Source organism: Drosophila ficusphila, unplaced genomic scaffold, assembly GCF_018152265.1.
Source record: "Drosophila ficusphila isolate 14025-0441.05 unplaced genomic scaffold, ASM1815226v1 contig_791, whole genome shotgun sequence".
Lineage (NCBI taxonomy): Eukaryota > Metazoa > Arthropoda > Insecta > Diptera > Drosophilidae > Drosophila > Drosophila ficusphila.
The window spans coordinates 25055928-25081023 of record NW_025064737.1 but is presented as its reverse complement, the minus strand read 5'-3'; the positions used below and the strand labels follow the sequence as shown (position 1 = coordinate 25081023).

The 25096-nt window shown below is 43.2% G+C and overlaps 6 protein-coding genes across 6 annotated transcripts in view; 3 read left to right on the top strand and 3 right to left on the bottom strand.

Moving 5' to 3' along the window:
- Positions 1 to 5294, bottom strand: part of LOC108099658 — a 42805-nt gene extending 37511 nt beyond the window's left edge. Inside the window, exon 1 of the mRNA XM_017203292.2 lies at positions 4993 to 5294. The gene's annotated coding sequence lies outside the window, so the exon portion shown is untranslated. The remainder of the gene's footprint in view (positions 1 to 4992) is intronic.
- Positions 5295 to 10059: 4765 nt separating this feature from the next.
- LOC108099569 lies at positions 10060 to 14997 on the bottom strand. Its single transcript, XM_043208909.1, has 9 exons — positions 14839 to 14997; positions 14274 to 14769; positions 12845 to 14215; positions 11987 to 12766; positions 11401 to 11935; positions 10670 to 11341; positions 10460 to 10602; positions 10290 to 10398; positions 10060 to 10227 (listed from the first exon to the last, which is right to left on the bottom strand). Coding segments are annotated over exons 1-9 (4173 nt in total). The 5' UTR covers positions 14841 to 14997; the 3' UTR covers positions 10060 to 10162.
- Positions 14998 to 15087: 90 nt separating this feature from the next.
- On the top strand, positions 15088 to 16279 carry LOC108099551. Its single transcript, XM_017203133.1, has 4 exons — positions 15088 to 15270; positions 15327 to 15710; positions 15761 to 16030; positions 16110 to 16279. Exons 1-4 carry the CDS (start codon positions 15124 to 15126, stop codon positions 16224 to 16226), a joined length of 918 nt encoding a protein of 305 aa, XP_017058622.1. The 5' UTR covers positions 15088 to 15123; the 3' UTR covers positions 16227 to 16279.
- LOC108099553 (protein KRTCAP2 homolog) lies at positions 16224 to 16927 on the bottom strand. The gene is made up of 2 exons (XM_017203136.2): positions 16797 to 16927; positions 16224 to 16740 (listed from the first exon to the last, which is right to left on the bottom strand). The coding sequence occupies exons 1-2, from the start codon at positions 16798 to 16800 to the stop codon at positions 16319 to 16321; spliced, it is 426 nt and encodes a 141-aa protein (XP_017058625.2). The 5' UTR covers positions 16801 to 16927; the 3' UTR covers positions 16224 to 16318.
- Positions 16928 to 17155: 228 nt separating this feature from the next.
- Positions 17156 to 17828, top strand: LOC108099552 (28S ribosomal protein S18a, mitochondrial). The gene is made up of 2 exons (XM_017203135.2): positions 17156 to 17347; positions 17409 to 17828. Exons 1-2 carry the CDS (start codon positions 17251 to 17253, stop codon positions 17777 to 17779), a joined length of 468 nt encoding a protein of 155 aa, XP_017058624.1. The 5' UTR covers positions 17156 to 17250; the 3' UTR covers positions 17780 to 17828.
- A 106-nt stretch (positions 17829 to 17934) lies between these two features.
- LOC108099550 (pachytene checkpoint protein 2 homolog) lies at positions 17935 to 19632 on the top strand. The gene is made up of 3 exons (XM_017203132.2): positions 17935 to 18158; positions 18211 to 18580; positions 18643 to 19632. Exons 1-3 carry the CDS (start codon positions 18100 to 18102, stop codon positions 19480 to 19482), a joined length of 1269 nt encoding a protein of 422 aa, XP_017058621.1. The 5' UTR covers positions 17935 to 18099; the 3' UTR covers positions 19483 to 19632.
- The last annotated feature ends 5464 nt before the right edge of the window (positions 19633 to 25096 follow it).

Sequence of the window (25096 nt, the reverse complement as noted above, 5' to 3'; positions counted from 1 at the left end):
AATACAAGCAGAAAACGCACTCAGGACCCTTCACACAGTCAAGGAAACATTCGGGCTCGTACATTTTCGCATGAATCGATGTGCACAAGCGCAACTCGTTTGTTAAGTGCCCATAAAAAGTTTATTTTATGCATACTTGACACTTCACAATTCCGCAGGGGTACACATTCTTATGGCGATTTGTCAATCGATGCGAGAAAACAGATAGTTGCATAAATTAAAATCTTTAACGAATACATATATCCCAGAAAGTTTAATGGATAGGGTTATTTAACCAGATTTTACTCACTAACCTTCAGCTAAACTAAATAATCGTTTGTGTGACGTGAGACTGCACTTTATTCTAATTCGCATGCCAAGGATACGAAAAGCCAGAGTCATTCACTTTGCAGTTACATTGCAGCTATTCCTAAACGTCCGCCCACTTTTGCAGGAGCGTAAACCCGTTTTAAAATGAAATCAAATATTCATTGGCAAACATAATTGTCCGACTGTGTACTTGGCCGGCTTGGCCTTTTAATTAAGTTGCCGGCTCCGCAAATAGCAAATAGCTGGCACTCGGCATTTGCATGCAGGCTATAAATGCTCTCCATGTGATTTCCCCGCTGGACTCTTTGCCAGTGCCACGGACATGGCCAAAACGGGGAAAAGACGGCTCGAACTGGGACATGGGCCATCGGCCATGGGCCATGGAAATATGAATGGCTGGCCATAAAACCTACGTCAGAAATCGACGCCAGCGAGCGAACGGTAAAAGTACAAATGATAATAATAACTGCTATATACACATAGGAACACCAGTGCTTAACAATAAAAGCCAATGGCAACAAATATTGATAAGTGCAATTTGAAATATTTGCACAGCGTTTAGTGGCAAACATTGTGAATTGCATTTTGATAAAGTGATATCCGGATACAAATCGATATATTGCAGGACTTTCACTGTAGTATTCATGAATGTTTAATAGAGACCTCATTTCAACGAATTTAATATTGTTTTCGTGATATAGAGTTCAATTAGAGTTTTTTGAATCGTTTATTTTGGTGTTTAAAATATGATTTGGCGAATGAATTGTGGGTATCGTACTTATGTTTAAATAAGTGAATTGAGCAACTATCATGCAATTTACGGCTTTTAACTTAATCAAAGATATAACTATATACCTCGGATGGGTACAATAGTTTAATGAAACATTTTTTCACCCGTTGTATTAATTCTTGCAATCCATTTTCACACTTAAGCTAATAAGGATTTTATTGGTTTAAATTGGGCTTTGCATCTATTGTCCAATGGCAAGACTTTATGGCTTTTTAATGAGCCCCCAAATGTGCGGGCCATAAATCAATGCCTTGGATGAGAAAGTGGGTCTCGTGGCAGGGATGGCAGGATGGGATTGTATAAGTTAACACATCTCCTACACTAACAAAGACACACATGTGCAGTCGTAGTATCGCATTATGGGAAAGCTTATCGAGAACTCAGCATCGCCAGCATCGATGGCGAAGCTGTTTCCGGCCTAATGCCATTAAATCCTATCAATTTTCCCCACCCCACAGCGAATTTAAATATTTATGCTGTGGCTTAAGCCGGCAACAATAACACAGAGAGGAAAGGTCCAAAAATTGGCTATAAAAAAGTTTCGGGGTGGGCATAGAAGAAGGTCGTCGGAGCAAATTGAACCCAAGAGCGTCCAAGCACTTAATTGAACCTATCAATATGTAAATATGTGTATACAAACATAGGCCTTATAAAATACCCATGTGTTTATTTGGGAAATTCCTGCTTGCTTTTTCATATAAGACGAGCCCCAGTTCTTTATTTACTTTACTTTAAATTTCTACATTATTAATTTTAGCCTGCAGCTTCTATTTCAGCCGGACGGAAAAAGTTTCTTCCTCTGGAATTTTGCAAGTATAATGGGCACGTTCGACTTCTCACAGACTATAAAACTTGAATTGTCTGCTAATTCGGGATTTCAGGCAGAGTCTGCTGAACTTTTAGCAGTGGCTTACAGTAAAGAAGAAATCGTGTCTTTAAACACTGCACTTTCTTAAATTAAATGTTAACTTTATTTGAATAAAATATATTTGTTTATATATCTGGCTCCCCTTTAAAGCAAACTGAAAACATGCTACAATTAAATAAAAGTAAATGATATGCTGCCTTAATTAACTGCTGTCTCGCATATATGGCATACATTCAGATTTCTGTCAGACATAGCTCCACCTGCGGGGCATCGCATTCCTTGCCACTTTCGCTTTTTTCGCGTTCATAAATTTTGCAGTGTCTGCGGCATGTCAGAGACCGCTTTTCCCCCAGACATTTTCCGCGGAGTGCGTGATGGCGATGGCAGCCAGCCGAAAACGAGAAAAATCTGTCAACGGCACTTTTCACTTCCCTTGATGTCTGCCCCTTCGGTCTTCTGACTCCCCCCTCTTGCCTCCTGCCTCCTGCCTCCTGCCTCCTGCCACACAATTCCACCGCCACTCACGGCAGCATGTTGTGCTGTTTTATGCCACTAAATATGCCAAAGCGCGCGTAAATTGATTTAAACACGGCGACAAGGACGAGACATCGTCTCCAACGATGCTTATGTGGGTACGTGGGCGATGGCTGACTTGGCGGAGTTGGTGGGGGATCCAACTAGGGACCAGGATCCTCTTCAGAGTTGGAGCCTGTGCTAATCAGCCCCTGCTCCTCCTGCCAGGAATTACTGCTTAAATATTTGCATAAGGGATATCAGCAGATTCCGAGAAGAAGGCAGCGGCATTGCGCACAATTTTTCAGTGTTTTCTCATAAAATATTTTGATAAGAACTAAAAGTGCGGGTTACTAGACAAAAATGCTCGTTTCCTTGGGCGAATATGCAAATACACGGCGCCCACATTGTTGGATAATTCTATACTTTCTTTGTCACGAAATACAATACTTTATGGTTCGGAAATGTTACAGTAAAGGTAAAACTATTTGCTGGATAAAATCTATCGAAATTCAAGAAGCCAAACAGTGAAGTTTACAATTTCTATAAAGCATAGTAAGGATATTTTCTGTTTGCCTAGAAGGATAAACCCCTTGCTATCATGTGGCCCGATGGCTAAATGTTTACTCAGCAATGAAAAGAACATTGACATATTTTTGGCGTAAACAACAATATTGTCTCTCGGCACCTACCTCAATTGTCAATAAACGCTGGTATAAATAAAAGCGTCTGCGTTATTCCAGTTGCCAGTTGCCATAAACCCGCCGCGATGTGAGCCCATAACTGGCCTTAATCAACAACAGGCCAACGTCAAACAATATTTTAATCAGGGCGGCCCTGCGCCCGATCGGGCCTTTGGCCATAAATCTCGAACGAACGAATAGAGGCCGAAAAAGTTCCAAAATACGACGGCGAAAAATCAATTGGCCGTAGTAAGTTTGACTTGTTTTGCCGGATTTTCCGCAAAAGGGGCGGAATCCTGCGTCACGGCCTCGCCGGATGATTACGCCCGAGAAGTTGTCCTGGACATTTGATTATTATTATTAACACGTGACTGAAACGGGGCTAATTCAAGCGAGAATTTAATTAAAAATTTCACCCTTAATAACTGGCCGGGCCAAAGTCGAGATGGCGATGAAAAGTGAAGGGGGTTCGATGGGGAAAGCAGAGGGGGCTCAAGAAAAAAAAGACGTGACATGAAGCGCTGATGGCCTGCGATTTTCCCGCCATTGTCCGGATGACGTTGCCCGTTTTGGTTACGCCTGTAAATTGTTCGATGGTCGTTTGTCCGCCTTTCTCTCTTTTATGAGCTTTTTTTAATTGCCACGCACTCCGACTCGAACTGGGAGTCGGTGTCGGTTCGTACTTATCGTCCTGGCAAAGGATAAGCCTGCACGCAGAACGAGGATTCATTGCCCGCCGCTTGAGGAATGATGCTGCAATTTCATTGATGGCCTTCGCCGGACCATTAATTGTTTAATTTACGAGTATCGGGCCACAAATGAGTTTTATGAAGCCCATGTCATATAATTTAATCAACTGGGACGTAGTTTTCCAGGGATATGGCGGGATTACCGTTCTGAATTCGGAACCGATCGATCCGACAGCTGTCAAAACTTTATTGTTATTGAAATTCCGAAAACACAAGCGAAATTAGAACAAAACTTTTAACTCAATTACAAAGTCATTGAAAAACAAATTGCAGGCACAAGCAGAGCGAAATGAAAAGAAAACAGGAGGGAGAAATGGGAAAAGCCGAAAATGCATTTGCGGATCCCGCCCACCCGCAGCCACTCCCACTTCGGTGGTTTTTCAACGAGTTCGGCACATAAAAGAAAGAAATTGCTTTGCTTGTCGCTGCAGAAAGTGAATTTCCTGTATTTCCACCGCTTCTTCTTGGCTTTCTGCTATACCATTATTATTGTTATTTTGGGGTTTTAGTGCTTGCAGGTTTTTAATGGTCTCGCAATATTGTGGTGGCTTGTGGTTTGTTGTTGCGCTGGCCGTTGACATGGCACGGCATTTCGCGCTTAAGGATGCAATCCGACTTGTTGGCGTATTTCCGCGTTGCTCGGCCTTGCCCGAGTCCTTCGACTTCAGTTGAAAGACATGCACCCCCCACACACAGTACGTCAGTATTCCCTGCACAACTGCAACTGCTCACACCGAGATTATGCAATAAAATAAAGCCAACAATATCCGCAGCAATACCAATTATTTTGTTAGTCATAAGGAGAAAACAATTGGTAAACCGTTTAATTCTAATCGCCTCCTATCAAGTTTTTATTCAAAAAAAAAAGTTAAAAAATTTATATTAAAATTGTATCTCTTTAATTCTTAGATATTCAAGGTCTAATAATGTTGTAGAAAAAAACGAGGGAATGTTTTAAATAAACAACCACTTTTCAATTTTTCCGACAATTATTGGCAGGCACTAGAATAGAAATGTTAAACAACCTGACATTCCCCTCCATTAATAATTTGTACATGCAATTTAAAATGTATGGCTTACAAACAATTGGCTCCTGGGTTCCCGTCAATTTAAACTCGTCAATGTTTTAAATTTAGACAAATTAATTATTTATACAACGCGCCGGGTTGCAGACAATTTTTGTGAAAATTGGTTAAGCACAATTGTAAACGATATTTATTTTTAAATTGTTGTTAGCACAAATTTTAAACCAATTCCCTTTTTTATGTATGGTTAGCACTGTTGACCAGAATCGCGCGAGAGCACTTCTACCAATCGTTTTTAAAATCGTCACTTGTTGGCAACCGCCGCCAATTTATTCCGCTTAAGACGCCGTTGTTACCGTCAACGTGCAACGCCGTACAGGAACTGAAATGTGCGGGTGTTTTGGCCAAACTGTTGCGACTGTGGCCAGAAGCAGGCGACCACGAAGAGCCGATGAACAGCCGACGGTGGGCCAAAAAGCCGACGCTTGCTGGCCTTCCAGTTGCAGCGTTGCCGCTTCCAGTGAGCAGGTGGCACGGGGAGGTGGTCTCTTATCAGCGCTGCCAGCTGCTCTGATAGGGCTGAAACAGCTGACGAGCGGGCGGCAAGTGGGTGGCTAAGGGCACATGTGCGGGGTTACTGATTAGTCCTTCTGAGCCTGCCAACAGATGGCACAATCAATAACATAATAACAGCGAGAATAACTAGATTTTATTTGGGATATATAAAAAATACGCATTTAAAAACCAATAGTTTAAGACAAGAGATATAATAATGTGAATCAGTAGATTGTACTCCTGTTTAAAATATTTTCTAATAAAAGAAAGTAAATAATTGCTATTTTAGTACCACTGTCAGGTATTACCCCTCCAACTTGCTCTGCGCTTGCGCTGATTTCCCACTCCGACGGCCGGCTTTTCCCTCCTGGAAGCCAGGAAAACTATCTGTTGCTCCTGTGCCAAGGATGTGGGCTTAAGCTGGCCTCCCTCGGCTCTTTTCTAGCTGTGGGCCAGTGGACAAGCAATTTGCATGCGGCCCATTTGCACACGTTCGTGGGCATCTTACACACAAAATCACTCTGGATGGACACTTGACCAGCACCTGGTCGCCGAAAACCATCGAAAGGTCGTGGTCGTCATCAAAGGCGACTCCTCGGCCTGCAGAGTTTGCACTTTTGAAGGACCCCCCGAAATGGTCGAGCCTGAGTGCTTTTTATCGAAGCACTCACCTCATGGCTGCCGGGCACACTGATATTTTTGGGCAAATTGAAGTTGTGTGTTTATGTTTCGGTTCATCGATTGGACGCCAGATCCCTCTTCCCGCCCCCAGCCACGCCTCCTAGTATGGCGCTTATCGGCGACAGGAAACAGAAATGCTGCCATGCATAAACCACTCGAATGCATCGATGCATTTCCGCTGCACAATCAAATTACAAATATTTACTTTTTTAACTCCACGAAAAATCGAAAAAAATTGAACCTGAACACGTGCCAAAATACCTGAATTTTGTGTTCAGCCCAATTCGATTTCAATTTTCGCATATCCCACACTTTTATTTGTGTTTAGATTTTCGCTGGCTTGGTTGTTAATCGGTTGCATAAAGTTCATTAAACCAATGGAGGTACTGAATAAAAGCAGGAAAAGGAAAAGCTCGAATCGACGATTTTTAATCATGCCCTAAAAAGTAGGCTCTAAAGCCTTTTAAGTATTTAGTAATTGCTTTGTTTTTTCAATGCATATTTATTAAATAAACATTTCTACTTCTAGTAACCGCTAGAAAGTTAATGAATGGTTGACATCAACAATAAGCTGCCTGTACAACTGCTGTATTCCTACTAAGCCTTCCCCATCAACCCTTGCTAGAATTAAAACAAAAAAACCCTTCTTGGGTTGACAGCTATTCAGAGTGGGAGTAAGGACTTTAAGTTTAAAAAGCTTTCCAAAATTTCAACATTCAATTTATGCCGAGGGGACTTGCTCACATGAATTCATTTAAATGTGTATGTAAGTACTGCCGCCGAGCTGACCGCAAATGGAAAGCGTCTTTTGGTCAGTGGCCCTCACTCGAAAGCAAACCCTTTTCAATGCAAAACGAGAACTAATTTGAATAATTTACTTTTGCCGAACACGGCCAGCAACAACATCAAGAGCAGAAACAACATTAATTAAAATGAATGGCGGAGCGAAAAACTCAACAGCAAAAAAACCTAAGCAGGGGACTTGTAGAGCAACCTGTTAATCAGATGATGTAGCCAGCAGGCTAATTCCATGTTCTCCTGATTAACATTACACCCAAATCGGGCACTGGCCATTCAAAGTGGTCAGCCACTGCACTTTTTAATGCAAAACTAATTTGGGACACAGCGCACCGGAAAAAGAGTTTGTTAAATGAAAACACGCGAAAGTATCCTTAAATAATTAAATGCTAAATGAATTCTTTTCGGGGGCACAATGCTTTAATCAACCGCAAATGCAGAAAATGCAGCTGCTGTTGATTTGCGCTTGTGCGATTCATGGGGAAAAACTGGCGAGGAACGCAAAATCCGAGCGAGTATGGAGGAAAAATGTTGCACGTAGTCGGATTATGTGGTCGATTCTGTGACTGCGGCTTCTGCGGCCAAAACGTAACCAAAATATGAATAGACACTCATTAAAACGAATAAATATGTACATATTTTGTCATTGTCTGTCCAGACTATTTAAAGCAAATCAAGCATAAACGGTTGAAAATGTGAATGTCTAATTAACCATTCCTACTCAATTATTCATGTTAATTATTATTTTTTGTTTATTTGTATATTTGTTTGAGCAATAAATGGAACTACAATTCAATGCACTTTTTTAAAGCCTTTCTGGAATTCTTACTGATAAACTAAGAATCAAAACAAGTGCCATAATTTTTTCTGAGTCCATAATAATACAGCGTAATAAAATAAGAAATCGATTTTGTAGTTCGGATAAATATTTTTCTAACTGCTTTACGGTTCATGATCGAATTCCGGCCAAGCAATTAAAAAAGAATTTATGGTAAACCAATTCTCTGCGGTCAGCTCTTTAAGGCACAAATGAATGAAGATATATGTACGAATTCTGGCAGAGGGACATTTTTGTGGATGCGTGTCTATGTAGATGTCTATTCAGTAACGTAAACACGGCTGACCCAAGCAAAATTAAATTTTGATATGGGTCTATTTATTTGGCAGTCACATGAGACACTCTTGGCAAAGGCCCCCGCAAAACAAAAAAACTTTTGTGACTCTTGTCTGTAATGCAAATGCATGTGAATCGAGCCGAGCAATGTCTGGGTTCTGAGCCACCTATAAAATGGATTTGTTGACACTCCCACAAAAAACCACATCCTCACGTGGATAACTTTTTAAATATGCATGAGCACCTTTTTTGCCGTTGGTCCGGCCCAACCCGGCGTATACTTGATAACAGATATCTCCTTTCAACGCCACAGAAAACAATGCCGAGAGCAAGATAAATGGGGTCAGTAAGTATAGACCGAATACTGCAGACTTTGACCCAAAATACTTTAGGCGGTCAGTTTTTAAAAATAAAAAGTACAATTTATTACAGCGTATGACCGAAAAAGGAAAATTTCCATCAAGTTAAAGCCTTGAATTACGACAAATTGAGTCCAACCAACTGCTAAGAATAAAGTTAGTTGTTTACCTTCAAAATAAGCTGAAAAACAGAATGTTTGTTTCTTGTTTCATCATAATCATCGTTGGCCATCAATCATGCTTTGAGTGTAGTGTTTCAATTGGTTAAAACCAATTAACCTTTTAAGCAAAACAAAACATTTATTGCTAATCTTAAGCAGGGTTTTTATATACAATCATCTTTTGCGCAACAGAACATATATTAAACTTATATGGCAAAATGTTTTAAAAAGGTTTAAGCAATTTATGAAAAATTTATTCTAATTCAACTTACTTTCAACATAGTACATTAGTCTAGACGAATGTTCAAGGATTAATAGCCAAACAACCTCACTTTTTTTTAGAACTTTACTGTGCAAGTTTTCTTGCTGTTGACATGGCGACCGAGGTGTTGTCGCCTTCTGTCGTTAAACAAATTGAAATTGAACGTGAAATGGAGCAACTGGTTGGGCTCCCTGTTAAGCAGGCGCCAATAGAAATCCAGCTTCTAGGATATCGTTCCTCTAACCTCGTTCGTTAGGCGGCAGTTCCAAGGAACTTTAGCAAGGATTCAAAGGAAAATACAGATATACCGCTGATTGGCATGCATGAGCTGCACTTGGCGGTGGGCGTGGAGTCCAGCTGTTGATTTTAGTCCGCCTACACCTAAGCGAGACCTGGGGGATTCCGATGACAATGCACTGAAAACAAATGTCTTCCGAAAAGCTACTCAAAGGGTATTCAAGTGTTTGGACTTAAGCTACAAAAAAACTATATTTCCTAACATAGAAACACATCCTTTTGCTTAAACTTTAATATTCAATGTTTTGTTTCGAACTTTAAAAGACCTTACAAGATTAGGTGGCTAAGAAAAATAAATTTAACATGTTATTTTTCAAAGTGTTTTTGGAACTCAGAATCGAGTGTGCCACGTGCGATGATCAAAGGCTTGATGCTGCTGTAATAAATGTCAGATGGTGTTTTGTTAATTTTAAACGCTGCTTCCATCAACGAGTTGGTATGCAGGCGCAGGCACACCTGCCGGAAAACTTTTTGTTGACTTAATTTTCTTTTTTAGAATTTATGTTTGTGTTCCTGCTGTGTTTTTGTGTGCTTTTGCAAAAAATTGGCACACAAAGCAGACGTGCAAACTGTTGGGAAAGTTGCATGTGGTGTTAAGTTGGTCGCTTTTTTATGCTTTTTCTAGCGTTGCCTACGCCTGTTCGCCATTTCGCTTTTGAAGTCGCCGATGTCATCCACAATTCAAGGAAAATGGAAATTAAATGAACTTCTTAATCTGAGTAGCTTAGACTACACAAAGACAAGCAAACATGCGCAAACTCATGGCGTGAAAACAATTTGATTTGAGTCTTTCCTATAATTATTTGAAAAAAACCGATCAAAAAATGTCACCCAAATAAAACTCGCTTCACCTGAGGAACGAAAGATGAAATAAAAAGAATAAAACCAACAATTCATATTTTTAAACAAAACAACATTTTATTATTTTTATTTTCTGTGATGAAAACGTAAAAAATATAATTCGTTCCTTCATAAGCGTACAATTACAAAAGAGTTAACTAACTGCGGATAACCAGTAGAACACTCACACTGTCTACCGAATTTTGAATACTATACTTGGTGCCTAAAACAAAAAAGTGAAGAAAGTTAACAAAGGTGCCGCAGAAAAATGTAGTAATAGTTTACCTGGTTCTATTTGAATCATGTCGCCCACGCGGAGGACAAAATGCGATCCCTGCTCTTCGCCCAAGGCCATAGTCTGCACGGTAAATTCACCAAATTGCACAACGAATTTCTATAACGAGATTTAATTGATGAACTAAAGTCAAAATAGTAAGTAAGTTATATATTCCTACCAAAGGATGGACTTTGGCCCTCTTCTTATTTCGAGTCTGGTGAGGTTTAAATCGCATGTAGCCCAAAGTGGCTTTCTCTTTGGTATTATAGAAAGCATAGTCGATGCCGTCCACCTGGGTAAACATCAATTCATTTGCATGAGCTGCGGGGTAAATTGGAAATATGTTATAGCTTACAGATTTTAAATGATTAGATGATTTTCAACTTACAGACACTCGAGTTTCCTTCCGACATGCTGACAACGGGTTGGGCATCGCTAACGCCTCGCAGCCAGTTCATCAGTTGAATGGAGGCTTCCTCCTGCTCGTTTCTGATCGAACTTACGGAGGACACAATGTGCTCGCGTCCCGGCTCCGAAATCGGTGCCCTTTCTTGTGTGTCCACTGAGGGAGTCACGGAGGAGACCATAGGCTGATACTGCTCTTCCTCATCGTTTCTGAGCGGAGTTACCAATGGTTCCATTGGCCCCAGTTCCGGCTCGGACCCATTTTCAGATTGCTCCGCTTCCACCCCCTTCTTTGGACGCCCCCTCCTCCTCTTGGGTTCCTTTTTAGCCTCTGCCAACACCGCAGACTCTTCCCATGCCAGTGGGCTAACCCCAAGGGATTCAGAGTTCGGCATATTCTCGGGCCCCTTATCGGAAATTCGTGGGGTACTGCTGCACAATGGTCCCCGGCTCTCGGTTGAGTTCTCCGGCACCGATGGCTTTGGTCCTGGGACACTCGTTTTTTTGGTCCTACTCGGAGTCCGCTTATTCAACTTGGAGCCTCGGTTTTGAGTCCCCACGTAGTTGCTCATAAAGTCGAACTGTGTAGGATCCATGGTGTGGCACCAACTCATTTGGAGTGGTTTTTGGCCTCGCTTCGAGCGCCGAATGCCGGCTACAACGAAATAATGTTAATATTAAGTTTTAATTAAGTCGTTGTTAAAATATACTCACAGGTATCGTGGTCCTGATCCTCCGTCTCCACTGGAATTTTGGAAAGCTTCAATTTGTCTACCTCACTTTTAGATTTCTTCGATCTCGCACGTGGTGCTCGCATTAATGGTTTCTTAAACACCACGTCGTCATTTGTTACTTCCGGCGTGGGAATCATTGCCTTTGATTGACTGCGCTGCAGTGCCTCCAAAGCAGCACGACTTGTGCTGGGCACGTCGTCGGCTAAGGAAGCCTCCAGAGAAGTTTGATTTCTGCCGGGCACATCACCGGGGTCAAGAGGAGGTGTTGGAGTGGATACACGCAATGATTCCATGCGATCGGATTTCTCGATAACATCTTCCTCTCGAGTACTTGAAGTCTTGCTTATTACAATGTTATTATGACTTTTATTTTTGCTAGACGAAGTCTCAAGGTTTCGGGTGACCCTTTTTTCCGAAGTCGATCCGGTTTTTTTGTCATTCGGATCTTTAATACACTCTAATGTATGTGGGACTTCTTCTTTCTTTCTCCCCCCTCTTTTGAGCTTCTTTGCTAGTGCGTTGCGTATTTATTTCTTCCGGTTCCTGATTTTCGTGATCATCATTCATGTCGTACACAATGCTATCATTATACTCCATTGGAGGCGGAAGCATTTCGCTCTCCCTTGCCTTTTTTTAAAGGTCTTTGAGCTCTGAGATTTCTTTTCATTTCTGTGCGATCTTCTTGGTTTTCCATCATCGCTGTCGTCTTTTTCGTCTTCAGGTGGCTCCGGTGGTTCATTATATTCAAACGGGAGTGGAACCATTTCGATCTTATCGGTATTTGGATCGATCCGATTGGACAGCTGAGGTTTTTTGCCACTTTTCTGCGACCTTCTTTGTTGCTCATTTGCACGATCCAATTTCTTGATTCTTTCGAACTCCGTTTCTTCAATATACTCCATAGGAGGTGGCACCAATTGGTTATCCTTTTTCTTGACTCTGCTACGGGACATTATTGGCTGCTCATCGTCTTCGTTCTGGAGATCGGGCTCCGGTGGTGATGTTGGTGTACATTCTACAAACTGTAGAGGTGGAGGAGCGATCTCAGTTGTGTTTCTTTCCGGCTCATCGTGGAATTCTGGTGGCGCCGGCATCACATGGTCGAAATCGAATTTGTTGCTGCGGTGCAAGTGCTGCAGTGATTGTGAAAAGCGCAGGGAAGCTGGCGGTGGCGGAACAATTTGAATGCTTCTGCTTAACCTGGGAAGCTTTACCGGCGATGAGGAAAAATGGTCTTCATCAACAGAGTCCCCCTTTGTGTAAAGGCTGCGTTTGCCTTCCTGTGATAGCTTTCGCCGAGCCTCAATGGTGGTGGAAAGTCCCAAATAGTTCTTCAGCTCATTTGTCTGAAACACGCAATGATTATTATTAATGATGGTGACAGGGTGGTAATGTTAATACATATATTTCCAATAATTACTAACCATTGGAAGATCCCTTCGCTTAGAGCGCGATTTGCGCTGCGTCCGTTCTTTGCTTCCACGTCGACGGCTTGACCTTCGCTGAACCGGCTCCCACGTATCGGAATCCTCGGAGTCTCCAGAGGATGGTTTTCCAGGTAAGCCGTCGACCTCGTCCATTAGTTTTCTTCGCTGCAGCTCGCGCTGTATCTCTTCCTCTAGGATAATTTTCTGCTTCGAAGAGCGCTTGCGATGCCCATTTAAAGGATATACCTCGTTCAACGAGTTGCGCTTGCGGAGATCCAAAATCTCGTAGTTACTCATGCGGGTCAGCTCGATGGCAAACTGCTCCCCATTAATGGGGGCGCTGGGAGCCTTGTTTAGTGGTATAGTCGTCATACGAGTCATCGTTTTCTTGGCGTTGACCGAACGGTGGAGGTCAAGCAGGCGCATGGAACTCTCCTGGGCTTCGGCAGTAACTCTATTCCGATTATTATTGCGCAGGCGGCGCTGACGTGTTGTGTTCCCCCCAGGCGGAGCAAGATTCAGTGCCACCGTGCTGGTCTGCTCATCGCTCTCGTCATCGGTCATTATTGCATTCAGATTTTCTTCGACCCGCGAGATTTGGCCCCTGGACTCGGGAGGAGAAGCAGGAGCTTTCAGTTCAGAAGATGTTGGAGCTTTCAGTTCAGAAGATGTTGGAGCTTTCAGTTCAGAAGATGTTGGAGCTTGTATCGTGGCAGCTTGTGATGAAGGAACAGATTCCAGTTGAACCGAATCCCTCCTTACACTCTTATTTGGACTTTGTGTGTTTATTACAACAATGGGGCAGCTGGCAGTTCGCGACAGAGTTTGCACCAGCTCTCCCAGATCCTGAGGCTGTGTTTCCGGCACCACAAACTCCGGCTGCGGCTGCGATTGCCAGGCGGGTTCGTGGCTTGGCCGTTCTGGAGTGTTAGGTACTACAACTTCTTGGTTGATCCGCTTCATCTTTACCACTGGCTGCTTGACGGGTATATAACTGTTGCGCTGTGAAGGCGACAGCAATAACTGACCGGGTGCCGGGCCTCTTTCCATAGTGTATGTGCGTCGTGCGCCCGACCCAGATGGTGAACTCGGTGTTCCGGGACGCGAGTAAGGCGCTCGCCCAGTATAGTCCAGTTGCAGCACATTACTGTGAAAGGAGTTCCGCCGCTCCATGCAGAGTTCTGCGATTTCAGCGGCCGGCGAGGAAGTCTTGGCAGGAGACATGACTTCCGGCCGTACCGATTTCTCTTCTCGTGTTTCCGGGTTTTTAGCCTTTTCTTCTACATTCTGTGCCAGTTCCTCGACTGGGCTTTGAACTGCTGTCTCCTTTGGTTTCTCTGCGCAAGGTGTGCTGCTTATTTTCGGCACCTTTAATAGTACATGTGTTAACGTAGAGTATTCAAATGGTTGCAGTTATAAGACTTACAAAGTTTTCGGGACTGGAGAAGCTGCGGGTCACATTGACTGCATCGTTGAATTCTGGAAGCAGTTGCCGTCCGCAGCTTCGGGAGCGCCGGCGGATAGCATGGCGGCGCAGTTTGTCAGCGCTCGGAACATTTCCGCTGCGACGCAGGGAACGCCTATGGTTAGGCGACAGGGTGGGCGATGTTAGTGGTGGGCGGTTCTCATTGGATTCCTGGTCCACAGGCGGCTTATTAGATTGTGCGGAGGTGGAACTGGTCGGGCTGGTAAGCTTCTGCAGGGGCTGCGCTTCTGGTGCCCTCTGCTTGGGTTTCTTGACAAGCGGAACATCAAAGTCCAGGTTAAGGTCCAGCTTAAAGTTTCCAAAAAGATTGTCGTTCTGGGGCGGCTTGTTCTCCGCCAGCTTGCGCAGCATAAAGGCGGCCAGGCGCTCTTTATCCTTCACCGGCTGGCTGAGGATGTCTTCTAGCTCCAGAGTGTCGTCATTCTGGGGCTTCGACCTAAAAAATATTTGGTGTTGGTAAGGTCTTTCCTATAATTCGGTACCGAATCCAACTCAGAAAGCTTACATCTTTGCACTGTACGGTAAAAAAAAAGAACTTGACGATAATCGTAACACAAACTACTATTCTTAAACACAACTTAATTCTCTAATTTTTCGCAACATATATTAAATTAAACAAAAGACGCGACGCTATTAAAATGGTGTTGCCAGAGACGCGCCTTGTTGTGGCGCTGCCAGATCATTGGAATGTATGGGGATGTTTGCCGACCAGAAACGAGCTGAAAATAGCTAAACCTTTTTCTGGTCACACTTTAGCCGGCGGGATGCATTTTGTCAACAAACCAAAATTATGGAGGAAACTAAAATAACAGATCTAATAGACATTAGAGCTCCCGACTTGACTTTTGCACAGCTCAAGGCTGTTCTTAAGCACTTGCGTCCTCTACAGCGCTACAGTTTTTGCGTGGAGGCTTGTGAGGAGCGCAATGTGGATAAGGTGGGTAGTAGATATTTCTTATGGTCTGGAATAACGCTCCCGTCTTTTTTAAAAAGTTGTACGCGGGTTTTCTGAAGATGCTGATAGGAAATCTCAGCATTGAGGAGGTGGTGGCCCTCTACTCCGCAACAATTGGCATGTTCCTGCTGGAGGAGAGCGAGTTCGAAACACCAAGTTACCGACGGTTGGAGCTTCTTAACGCGGCCTTCGCATTTTCGGATACCCTAAAGCCAACGATGGTACATTATGCAACCGTGGAGATACTCGAAAGCTTAAAAATAAGCAGTAGCGACGAGGAGCAACACTTTATCTACCTTTTAGAGACGATCCCGCATATTGTTGTGGCCAGCGATACCGGCAAGATGATATCCCTCGGACTGCTTCGCACTATCATAGCCAAACTTTCCGGCTGTCAAATCATCCTGCATATTTATCGCACTGTTAGTCAGCGAATTTAAATTAAATCTTGGCTAATTGACGCTCATTTCAGCTGTGGGAAGCCTGGGAGATGATAAAACAAGTTAGCCAGAATGCAATCCTGCTAGACTGGTCGCTGCGAAGGACGTTCATCCTGTTTAAGGCCTTCGCCATGCTCACAGCCACCGCTGCCCTAAACTCCGGTAACCAAGAACTTAAGCAGGCCGGTTATAGGGGCTTTAATATGCCCCCCGAAGTGACTGAAATTTCAGACTGGTTCAAAACCCTGAGGGATCGGCTTGAAGAAAAGCACAAGGAGCTCAAATGCAGGGAAGGGCTAATGGTAAGCCTGAGAAAAAAGGATACTTCTCTGGTGGTCAAAGAAACAATGGCATCTTGTGTATATTTAAAATTACTTTCAGTTGGTGCGGTTTGTGGACCAAAACATCCTCGCTTACCTCACAGAAACCGGCAACGAGTCCACCTCCGAAGTGGGAAACGAGGCCAATGCCGAAGCGGGGAACGAGACCACCTTATAGGTTATAGTAGCATGTTATTTATTAAAGTTTAATATAGATATTCGAATGTTTTAGTTAGCACATAAAGCCCAGGCTGAAATTGAAGCGCGGGCTCACTTAAACTTCTTTCCGCCCTTCTTCGCCGCAGCGGCGTCTACGGTGGACACCTGGACGGAGTAATACTTTGAGGAGATCCTATTCAGGAAGTAGAGACCCACCAGGGAGAAAAGGACACTAGTTGTGGCACAGACGCGATGCACAATTCCTGCGGCGGCCACCGTAAGTGAGAGGCAGAAGAGAATTTCCGGTAGCAGCTTCGCCTGGAAGTCCGGGCCGAAGACGACCATCTCGGTGTTCGAGATGCACGTTAGGCTTAGGATAAACAGCCAGGAGAAGAGGTATCCGCCAAATAGAACCTTAAGCTGCGAGTCGTTGAACCAGTCGGCGCAGAAACGCAATGTGGCGAACAGGACCAGGCTTAGGAGACCCGAGATGACGGAGGACACCAGTGTGCTTTTGCTACTCATCGCGGCGGCTGCAAAGGTTCGGGTTTTGGTTTTTGTTGGCCTAAAATTTCACGCAGTTGCTTACACATATTTTTTTTTTTTTTTTGTATATTAGGTTACTTCCTGTCCGTTAGGTGGAAGATTTACACATATTTTTCAGTTTCACCAGCCGGCGTCTTTGTTGTACGTGTAAAACTGTTGTCATTCACGGGGCAACTTATAGTTTTTTAGGGTAGCCAAGTGTTTTTTTTTTCAAGTATGATATGTTAATGTTATGTTAATACGGTTGACACCGAAACAAAAAAAGTGAAAGAACAAAATAAATAATTTTAATATTTAATTCTAAAACTAAAAAACGGTATGATAGTGAAATAAATTCTGTTAAACATATTTTGAATTGGGATATCGATACTTATATCCGATATGCTAGTCTGTGCAGGCTTGGCAACCCGGCGCAGCTCGTGGTGAATGGTCAGCGGAACCATAACATTGTAATCAAGCCCAATTTTTAGAAATTGTAAATAAAAAACGCCCTCAACATGTCCTCGCTACTGCAATTGACCACCAGGGCCATCCGAAGTTCCGTAACACAAGTGCGTAGCGTGGCCACCACAACGCCCAGACAAATTAAAGAAAGTAAGTTTCACTGTTTCATTGTGGGCTGTTTCATAACCCCTTAAACTGAATCCCCTCTCAGTTCAGGAAAAGCAGGAGAACAATGTGAAGATCTTTGAGGGCGTCAACGTAGAGTCACCGAGGGCTAACCTGATGCTCAAGTCCGCCTGCGAAAGCAAGTTTTGCCCGGAGTGCACCTTGGGTCTGGACATTAAGCACACAGACGTCCTTATCCTATCGCAGTACGTCAGGTCCGATGGCTGCATGTTGCCGCGCAGGATCACTGGGCTGTGCCACCGTCAACAGAAGAAGATGGGCACCTTGGTCACCATGGCCCAAAAGGCGGGACTGATGCCCAATCTTGCGCCCGAGTGGAGCAAAAAGGACCCCAAGAAACGTTTCGGCTGGCGCAAGTTCAACAAGTACTTTCTGGAGTCCACGATTAAATACTAGTGTTAAATGCAATGAATGTGTTAATAGAGGTGTTGATTTTTGAATTTAATTCTTTTTTCAATCTTGAGTTGTAGGCTGACAGACTAGTTTGTAATCATTATTTTCAATCGAATGTCTTAAAATATTGTGTTGAATTTTTTGCCTAATATTCTTCGATTGGGATGGTGTATTCGCTAACTTTTAAAATAACATTAAGCAGAGACATCAACCATGGCTTTTTTGGCTTGAGAAAGTGTTTTTTTGAAGGGTTGGAAAACACCGAAAGTGTCAACTATTTTTAAAATTTTTTACGGCGTCTATTAAACTGCAAAGATTGCAATATGAGTTTCTTGAGCAACAACAGCACGGTTCATGTGGAACTCCGAATCAGGAGCAATGGGTAAGTAAGCACTGCCGTTGGTGTGAAGTTTTAAACAAGTGATGCCTTTCAGGAGCGCTATGGTAGGTAAATCCACCTACGAGGCGGCTTTGCGTGACTATCTGCTGTACAGAGATGTGCAGACCAATACGGCTTTTCTGCCAGATTTGCCTGAGGAAGCTTGTGCAGACCTGCAGAGCGTACTCGTGGAGCACGACAATGGCGAAAGAAAGCCTTTGGAGGAGACCGGAAACAGATTCCGCTTTTACTTCTACAAAACTTTAAGCCCAAATCAAGGTGGGCTATCAATCTTCAGAGCAGGCGGCGAAGGGATTTCAGATGAAGTCGAAAGCGTCGAGGCGGGCAGTCACATTCTTCTGCCCGCCAGCCAGTTTGTGGGCCTTTGGGAGAGCCTGATCTACGAGAAGGGACTTAAGGAGAAGGTGAGCGGTGCAAAGATTGTGCTAGAACCCCACATTAGCTAACACGGTATCTTACCTTTCAGCTGTTGAAGTTCGCTCTGTCGGCACTGACGTTCTCACAACACCGCCTGGACACTAACGTGATCGCCTGCAACCGCCTGCTCCTGCTCCACGGGCCGCCGGGAACGGGAAAGACAAGTCTCTGCAGGGCTCTGGCCCAGAAGTTGGCCATCCGAACCCAGGGGCACTACCGCTTCACCCACATGGTGGAGATCAACAGCCACAGCCTGTTCTCAAAGTGGTTCTCCGAGAGCGGCAAGCTGGTGGCGAGCCTTTTTACCAAAATCGGGGAGTTAGTGGCGGACAGCCACAACCTGGTCATCGTGCTAATCGACGAGGTGGAATCACTGGCCTACGCCAGGAGCGCTATGTCGAGCAACGAACCAAGGGATGCCTTGCGCGTGGTAAACGCCGTGCTCACCAAGCTAGATGCCTTCCGGAACTGCCCAAATGTTCTCATCCTAGCCACCTCCAATCTGGCGCAGAGCATCGACCTGGCCTTCCTGGATCGCGCTGATATCCGGCAGTACATTGGGTACCCGGACCTGTCCGCCATTCGAGCCATTTACAAGACCATGCTGGGCGAGCTCATAACGGCGGGAGTTCTTCAGAGCGAGGCCTTGGAGGCTGAGGATGCTGAGGAAGGTTTGCTGACCAAATTGGCCGAGATGAGTGTCGGGCTAAGTGGTCGCACGCTGCGCAAGTTGCCCCTTTTGGCTCACGTTCAGTACGCCAGTAGCAATCTCTTCGAGGTGGATGAAAAGATTAGTCTGGCCGACTTTCTCGACTCCATTATGATGGCCTTGGAGCAACATTTGGAGGAGAAGCGCCTGCTGGAACTGGATTCCCTAGAGAAGCTCTAAAGGCAGGAGCAAAAAGTACAGCCACAAAAAAGAGTTCTCTATGTCTATCAAATACGAATCTTTGTTAACTTTTCTATTTTTTATAATAAACAATCCGAGGCACAGGACCAATCTCCACTCTGTTTGCTGCCTCGTTTCATTTGCACACGATACAGAGATTTTTCCATTTCTTTATCCGGCTTTTGATGTGAAAATCAAGCGTGAAATCTTGTTATTTGCTTGCAAGCTCCTACACGAACTGCCCTTCGTACCCCCCGAATGGACATGCACGGACATCGGACCCTACGCAGTCTCAGCACTTTTGCCTTGCTTGTCCTTCACTTTTGAGTGCAGGAGGACCCTCAAGTTCGGCACACATCGAAGCTATCCAGTGGTGGCTCTGTAATGGAGGGACTGGCGGAGTTGGGGGGCCGGGGACACCAAGTTATTGCAGGTCCAAGTGACCACTAATCAAATTTTTTGACGATTTGATTCTGTGTTGATGCTGCCTGTTGATCCGTATCATCCGTTTGAAAGACACTCAGTCAATGGCAATCGTTGCATTAGCTTAGTGGGGATACGAATGGGAATCCAGCGGAGAGCGCAAGTCTCTTGGTCAGATTGAATTTCCGCATAGGATAAATAGGAGCCATTTGTTATGCATATTGAACACATTATTTGGCTGAAGCAAGTATACAAAGCTTAAAGCCGCCACGTTTTATGGGATGTAGTGTTTGGAAGGCCTTAATTAAATCAGGACAAATACGCTCATTGCATTTGCACAATGGAGTGGAGGGGTCACGGGGGACAGGTGGAGGCAGTAAACCGAAAGACAGTAAAAACACAGAAGTAGGGGCGCCATCGAATTATGTGAACGGATAGCTGCAAGGCTAATAAAATGTAGATGTGTACTCCGGTGTGGGGGTGCGCGATAAAATAGATTCCTGTTGATGAAAATGTGATGCCATGCTCATGTGTGATTCCGCCCATTGTCCTCCTGCCGGGGGATATAAAATATACGTTGTTTATTAGGCATACGGTTGGGAAATCGCATTGGTATCTAAATGGTGTTCAGCCAAAGCGAACCTAAGGAGAAATGTTTTATATTAAAGGGGAAAAGTTAAGAATAAGCTTTTTCTTTAATGCAATAGGAATCAATCACTTTCATAATATCGCTTGGTTTTTTTAACGACTCAAAGGTGAAGAGAAGTTCGCATTCAAATGGGATATTGTTGATTTTTGCATTTCATGGCAGAACGCGTTGTTTGTCCGCTGCAGTCGTGAGCTATTCAACTATTATTTATTGTTATAAGGTTGTTCCAGCAGCAAGGACTACGTTACCAGCTCCAAAAGAGCTTTGAATGCGGAATCCAGTAGTTAAACAAGAACCCGTCGCCTGCTGGTTTTGTCTGTGCAAACAATCGAGCACACTTACAAAGCAGTTAAACAATACAAAAAATATTTCTATTTAAGTTTGCTTAGATTCGGATGGTATAATGACAGCATATGAATACGATTAAAAGCAGGTCATATCTTATTAACTATCTGTTTATAACAGAACTGGGCTTTCAATAAATAAATAGATATTCAATGCTTTTCGGTCGGTCCGATGTAGCAACCTTTTGGATCCCGATTTCCCGACCCGACCGGAAGTGCCTGCTCCGCACACCCATGCAGATGCATTCAGAGCCGAACCATTGATGGTTACGTTTATTTATGATTTCCTTGCTCTCTCTGTGTTTCTGTGTATGTGTGTGTGTGTGTGTGTGTGAAGCCTGTAAGCAGCATTTTGCAATTGCATTTCAGCAATATGGAAAATTTTGCTCCTAACTACGAATTCCCATTGTTATTCAATGCGACTGCTGCCAATATTGTTGTTGCTCCTGTTTTTGTTGCTGGGAAGCAATTGTTTCTTGTTTATTGTTTGGATTTGTAAGCTTACCGTTTTGCGGCGCCAAGAAATTTAAACTTTCCATCTGAGCTACAATAAAGGCTTTAATATTGGCCCAAGCTCTTTGTAAAATGGGATAACTAAAAACGGAAGCATTGCTTATTTACATTTCCACAAAGGATCTGAACTTTCAATGAGATACTAAATTAGAAATTGTTTTAGATCTGGATTAATATTTCATTGGGTAGAAATTGCTATTTGTAAAGCAATTAACTCTGGGCAAACTATAAGATTCCAATTTGCTCCGTTAACGAAAATATAATCAATTTCTCTTAAATTTTAAGTTAAATTTTAGATCAAATTAAATTTTTGCGGGGCGCCAATGAATTCGATTTCGCGAAGCGCTTTACCCAAAATCACTGCCCCCATTTGGCCATACTTCTTTGCCCACAAAGTGCAGCCGCTGCAAGATTATTCGCGGGTCAAGGAAACTTGAAATTGTTTTGTTATTGAAAAAGGGTCGTTAATTACAAATTTTGGCAAAGAATTCTCGTCAGAAACTTTCGGAGAAATGTGGCCAAAAGGCCGCACAACATAAGAAAAGGGATAGCAACGAAATATTCTGAAATTTAATATAAGTAGCCACCGACACGCGGTTTTATATTTTAAAGTTATATTTACCAGCATAAGTTGCTAGCGATTCGGAAAATGGATTGTCAACAATCTCGATTTTATCAGCTTAAAACCAAGTAGATCCAAGATCCATAAACAAACAGACATAAGAAAATTGCACTACACAATAAACAATATTGGGGTTTTTCTGTTTTAGTTAATAAATTATAAGAATTAAAAATAAAATGTGTCGTAAACTAATACTTTATATCACACATTTGACCAATCCAAGTAAGTTATAACACATAAGCTTAGAAGCTTTCCAAAATCCAGTTTTAGATATTGACTAAATGTTACGGATATAAAACTGGGAACTAGTTAAATTCGCGTTCGTATTTCTACGGCGACGCTTGTGTGTGTGTTATTTATGCTTAGAACGTGACTGGAAATATGAAATGCAGCAAATGTGTTTACTTAAATGAAGTGAGTGAAAATTGACAAATACACACAAAGCAAACCCACAAGACGACTAAAGTGCACTGTTGGGGCGGCTGGAACAGGAGGCGGGGACGGGTCACATTCGTGCAGGGAGATTACGGCGCATGAGAAAAACGCCAAAAATGGCAGTGACGCTAATCCCTTGCCCGGCGCAACTATCAGACACACGGTTCCACAAGTACAGTAGACTCTTGTGAGATCAGATTCTTTAAAATCTGCCATCAAATCGCCCACACTGAACTACCAGAGCCTGATGACTTGCCAAGAGGTGTCCCAATACTGCACACCGATTCGATTTCTACCGTTTCCAAACATAACATACCTCCTAATAAATGTGATATATTTCCCTAACGAACTGCGTTTAAATTTTTCATTCTGCTGATGGTCAATATTTTCACCCCTGTTCATGTCAGAATTTTCCAAATTTCCGATATTTTGCCAATAGGAGACCTAGCTCTAGAGGTCCCGCAACCCATAACTTGGCCAATTTTAGTCAGATTCCAAAGTGACATACCTCTAAACGTTTGTAATCGTATCCTCGGTAAAACTGCATTTAAAATTTTCCATTTTTGTCCCCTGTCCATGTCAGATCTTTTAAAGTTTTTCGATGTTTTTCCGACAGGAGAGTCCTTATTTTCGAGGCCCATATACATAAGTTATAACTTTTTCGGAGAATTTTTCGACCCTTTTTTGTAGAGGGGAATGATTTAATTTAGTTTTAATGGATTCTGTGTTTCGAACTGGGAGGTTCGACTGTAGAAGCCAATTGAACCAACACACACTGCGCGGAAATATGTCAAATTCAATAACAGCCAAAGTGACGTGCTTCCTGATCCGCGCCCCTTGAAGCCCCTTGTCCAGGATAAATCTGACGAAGAAGAAGGAGCAGCAACTATGGCGCCAAACTCTGGACAATGGTAGCCAACTCCAATCCCTTCGCCCACTGCTGCCCTGCTGCCCTGCAGCATCCCCATTCCAATGGCCTTATAAAAATGTACGATTTTTCTTCATTTGATGAAACGAAATACAATTTCTCAACGAGCGACGCAACTGAACGCAAAAAAGTTGGTCGCAATTGCAATTTTCTTGCCAAATCAGCGCACGCTGCTTGGTATATTGACATTTTTAAAAGCCAATATTTCTTCGACTTCCAGACCCGATGGGTCTTCTTTTCGCTGAAAGGCAACAAACACAAAGTACGTTCAAAGTTGGATGCACGAATTAATTTATTTGACTTCTGCAATGTATAAATATAAATTGAGTAAGGCCCACACAAACAGTTCGGCAATGAGAACTGGAACAAACAAAAGTTTCTGCTTTAATACTTAAAAAGCACAGGATAGGTTTTAGTTCAGTTTCATGCTTATTCTTATTAGATATATAGCCTGTTTCGTGGGCCAGTGGTCACCTGCGTTGCCTACTAATTAACCGGGGCCTTTGGGTTATTCCACCTCTATTCTTACCGCCATTTGTGTCGCTGCAATTACACTGATTAATGGCGGTTTGGCACCCACTAAGAATGCCTGCGGTTTGCCACCCACTTAGTTCCCCTGCTCAACTATTTTGCCGCAAAGGAGACTGAGGAACCAGTGAACTGGGAATGACAGTCGAAGGAAAACTTTTCACTCGCCCAACTTTGGCAGGCGAAAACTGCAAACGCAAATGAAATTAGTCGAAACTATTTGGGCATTTCCGTGGCAATGAGCCGGCCATCCACTCCATGCCAATTTCCATAGGCTTCGACATTCGCATCCTCAACCGATTTTATATTCACACTGCTGGCAAAGTCAAGTTCGTGACGCGCGTTATTTCTAATTATGTTCGGGAGGGTCCAAGAGGCCACGCCTAAGCTCTACACTGGGAAAACTATGGTTACCTTTGATTTATAAAACATTTTACACAACTAAATAATATTTCGTAAAGTGATTTTGTTTTGAAGAACACTCTAACGGATTAATCATGGAATATTTTAAACATTTTAGGTAAATAATTTGGTATTTTGAGCCAACTGTTTTCTCTGTTTAGATGGCACCCCATCCAGACGGGATCAATTTGATTTCCATTTGGTCGTGGGCCGACTTCTTTTCCTTGCTCGTTTTTAGTAATTTTAATTGAAAAAATTCTTCAATTTTGCCATCCATCTGACTGGCAGGTTGGCCCTGGCCCGCTCACATCTATCAGCCGACAGCCGTAGAAATGTAATTAGCCTGGCCGAAACTCCCCCTCCCCCCTCCGCAAATCCACCGACTGTTGTCTGTTTGTGTCAACTTTTCAATTAAAGATTCATAAAAAATGCAATTTGCCAGCCACTTGGCTGGGCGGAAAGAAATTTCGAAATTACTTTTAAGTGCTGCATAAGGTCAGGCGCCGTGCCTAAATGGCTATTACGCGATTGATTAGAGACACAGGGATGGGCGCTGAAACCAACTTTGAATGGCCTGTAGTAACTCTTAGGAGTGCTTGAAGTAAAAGGTAGTAGGTAGTTATTTCTCTATAGATTTCTTTTGAAATACTAAGTATTAAATACAATTTTATAAAGATTTACTACTGATACTATTTTGGTTTTCATCTTCGAAAGCAAAGCAAGTTGAAGCTCATGTGGGATTGGGAGATATATAATTAATTTGGACACGA

Bases quoted from the DNA above. Each gene is read 5' to 3' on its own strand.
- LOC108099569 (XM_043208909.1), bottom strand. The intron at 12,767-12,844 runs GTTAGTAATTAT...TGCGTGTTTCAG, and splicing joins AGCGAAGGGATCTTCCAATG to ACAAATGAGCTGAAGAACTA. The intron at 11,936-11,986 runs TGAATGATGATC...ATACGCAACGCA, and splicing joins TGATAGCATTGTGTACGACA to CTAGCAAAGAAGCTCAAAAG.
- LOC108099551 (XM_017203133.1), top strand. From the start codon at position 15,124: ATGGAGGAAACTAAAATAACAGATCTAATAGACATTAGAGCTCCCGAC. The intron at 15,711-15,760 runs GTTAGTCAGCGA...CGCTCATTTCAG, and splicing joins TCCTGCATATTTATCGCACT to CTGTGGGAAGCCTGGGAGAT. The intron at 16,031-16,109 runs GTAAGCCTGAGA...AATTACTTTCAG, and splicing joins AATGCAGGGAAGGGCTAATG to TTGGTGCGGTTTGTGGACCA.
- LOC108099552 (XM_017203135.2), top strand. From the start codon at position 17,251: ATGTCCTCGCTACTGCAATTGACCACCAGGGCCATCCGAAGTTCCGTA. The intron at 17,348-17,408 runs GTAAGTTTCACT...ATCCCCTCTCAG, and splicing joins GCCCAGACAAATTAAAGAAA to TTCAGGAAAAGCAGGAGAAC.
- LOC108099550 (XM_017203132.2), top strand. From the start codon at position 18,100: ATGAGTTTCTTGAGCAACAACAGCACGGTTCATGTGGAACTCCGAATC. The intron at 18,159-18,210 runs GTAAGTAAGCAC...GATGCCTTTCAG, and splicing joins CTCCGAATCAGGAGCAATGG to GAGCGCTATGGTAGGTAAAT. The intron at 18,581-18,642 runs GTGAGCGGTGCA...CTTACCTTTCAG, and splicing joins AGAAGGGACTTAAGGAGAAG to CTGTTGAAGTTCGCTCTGTC.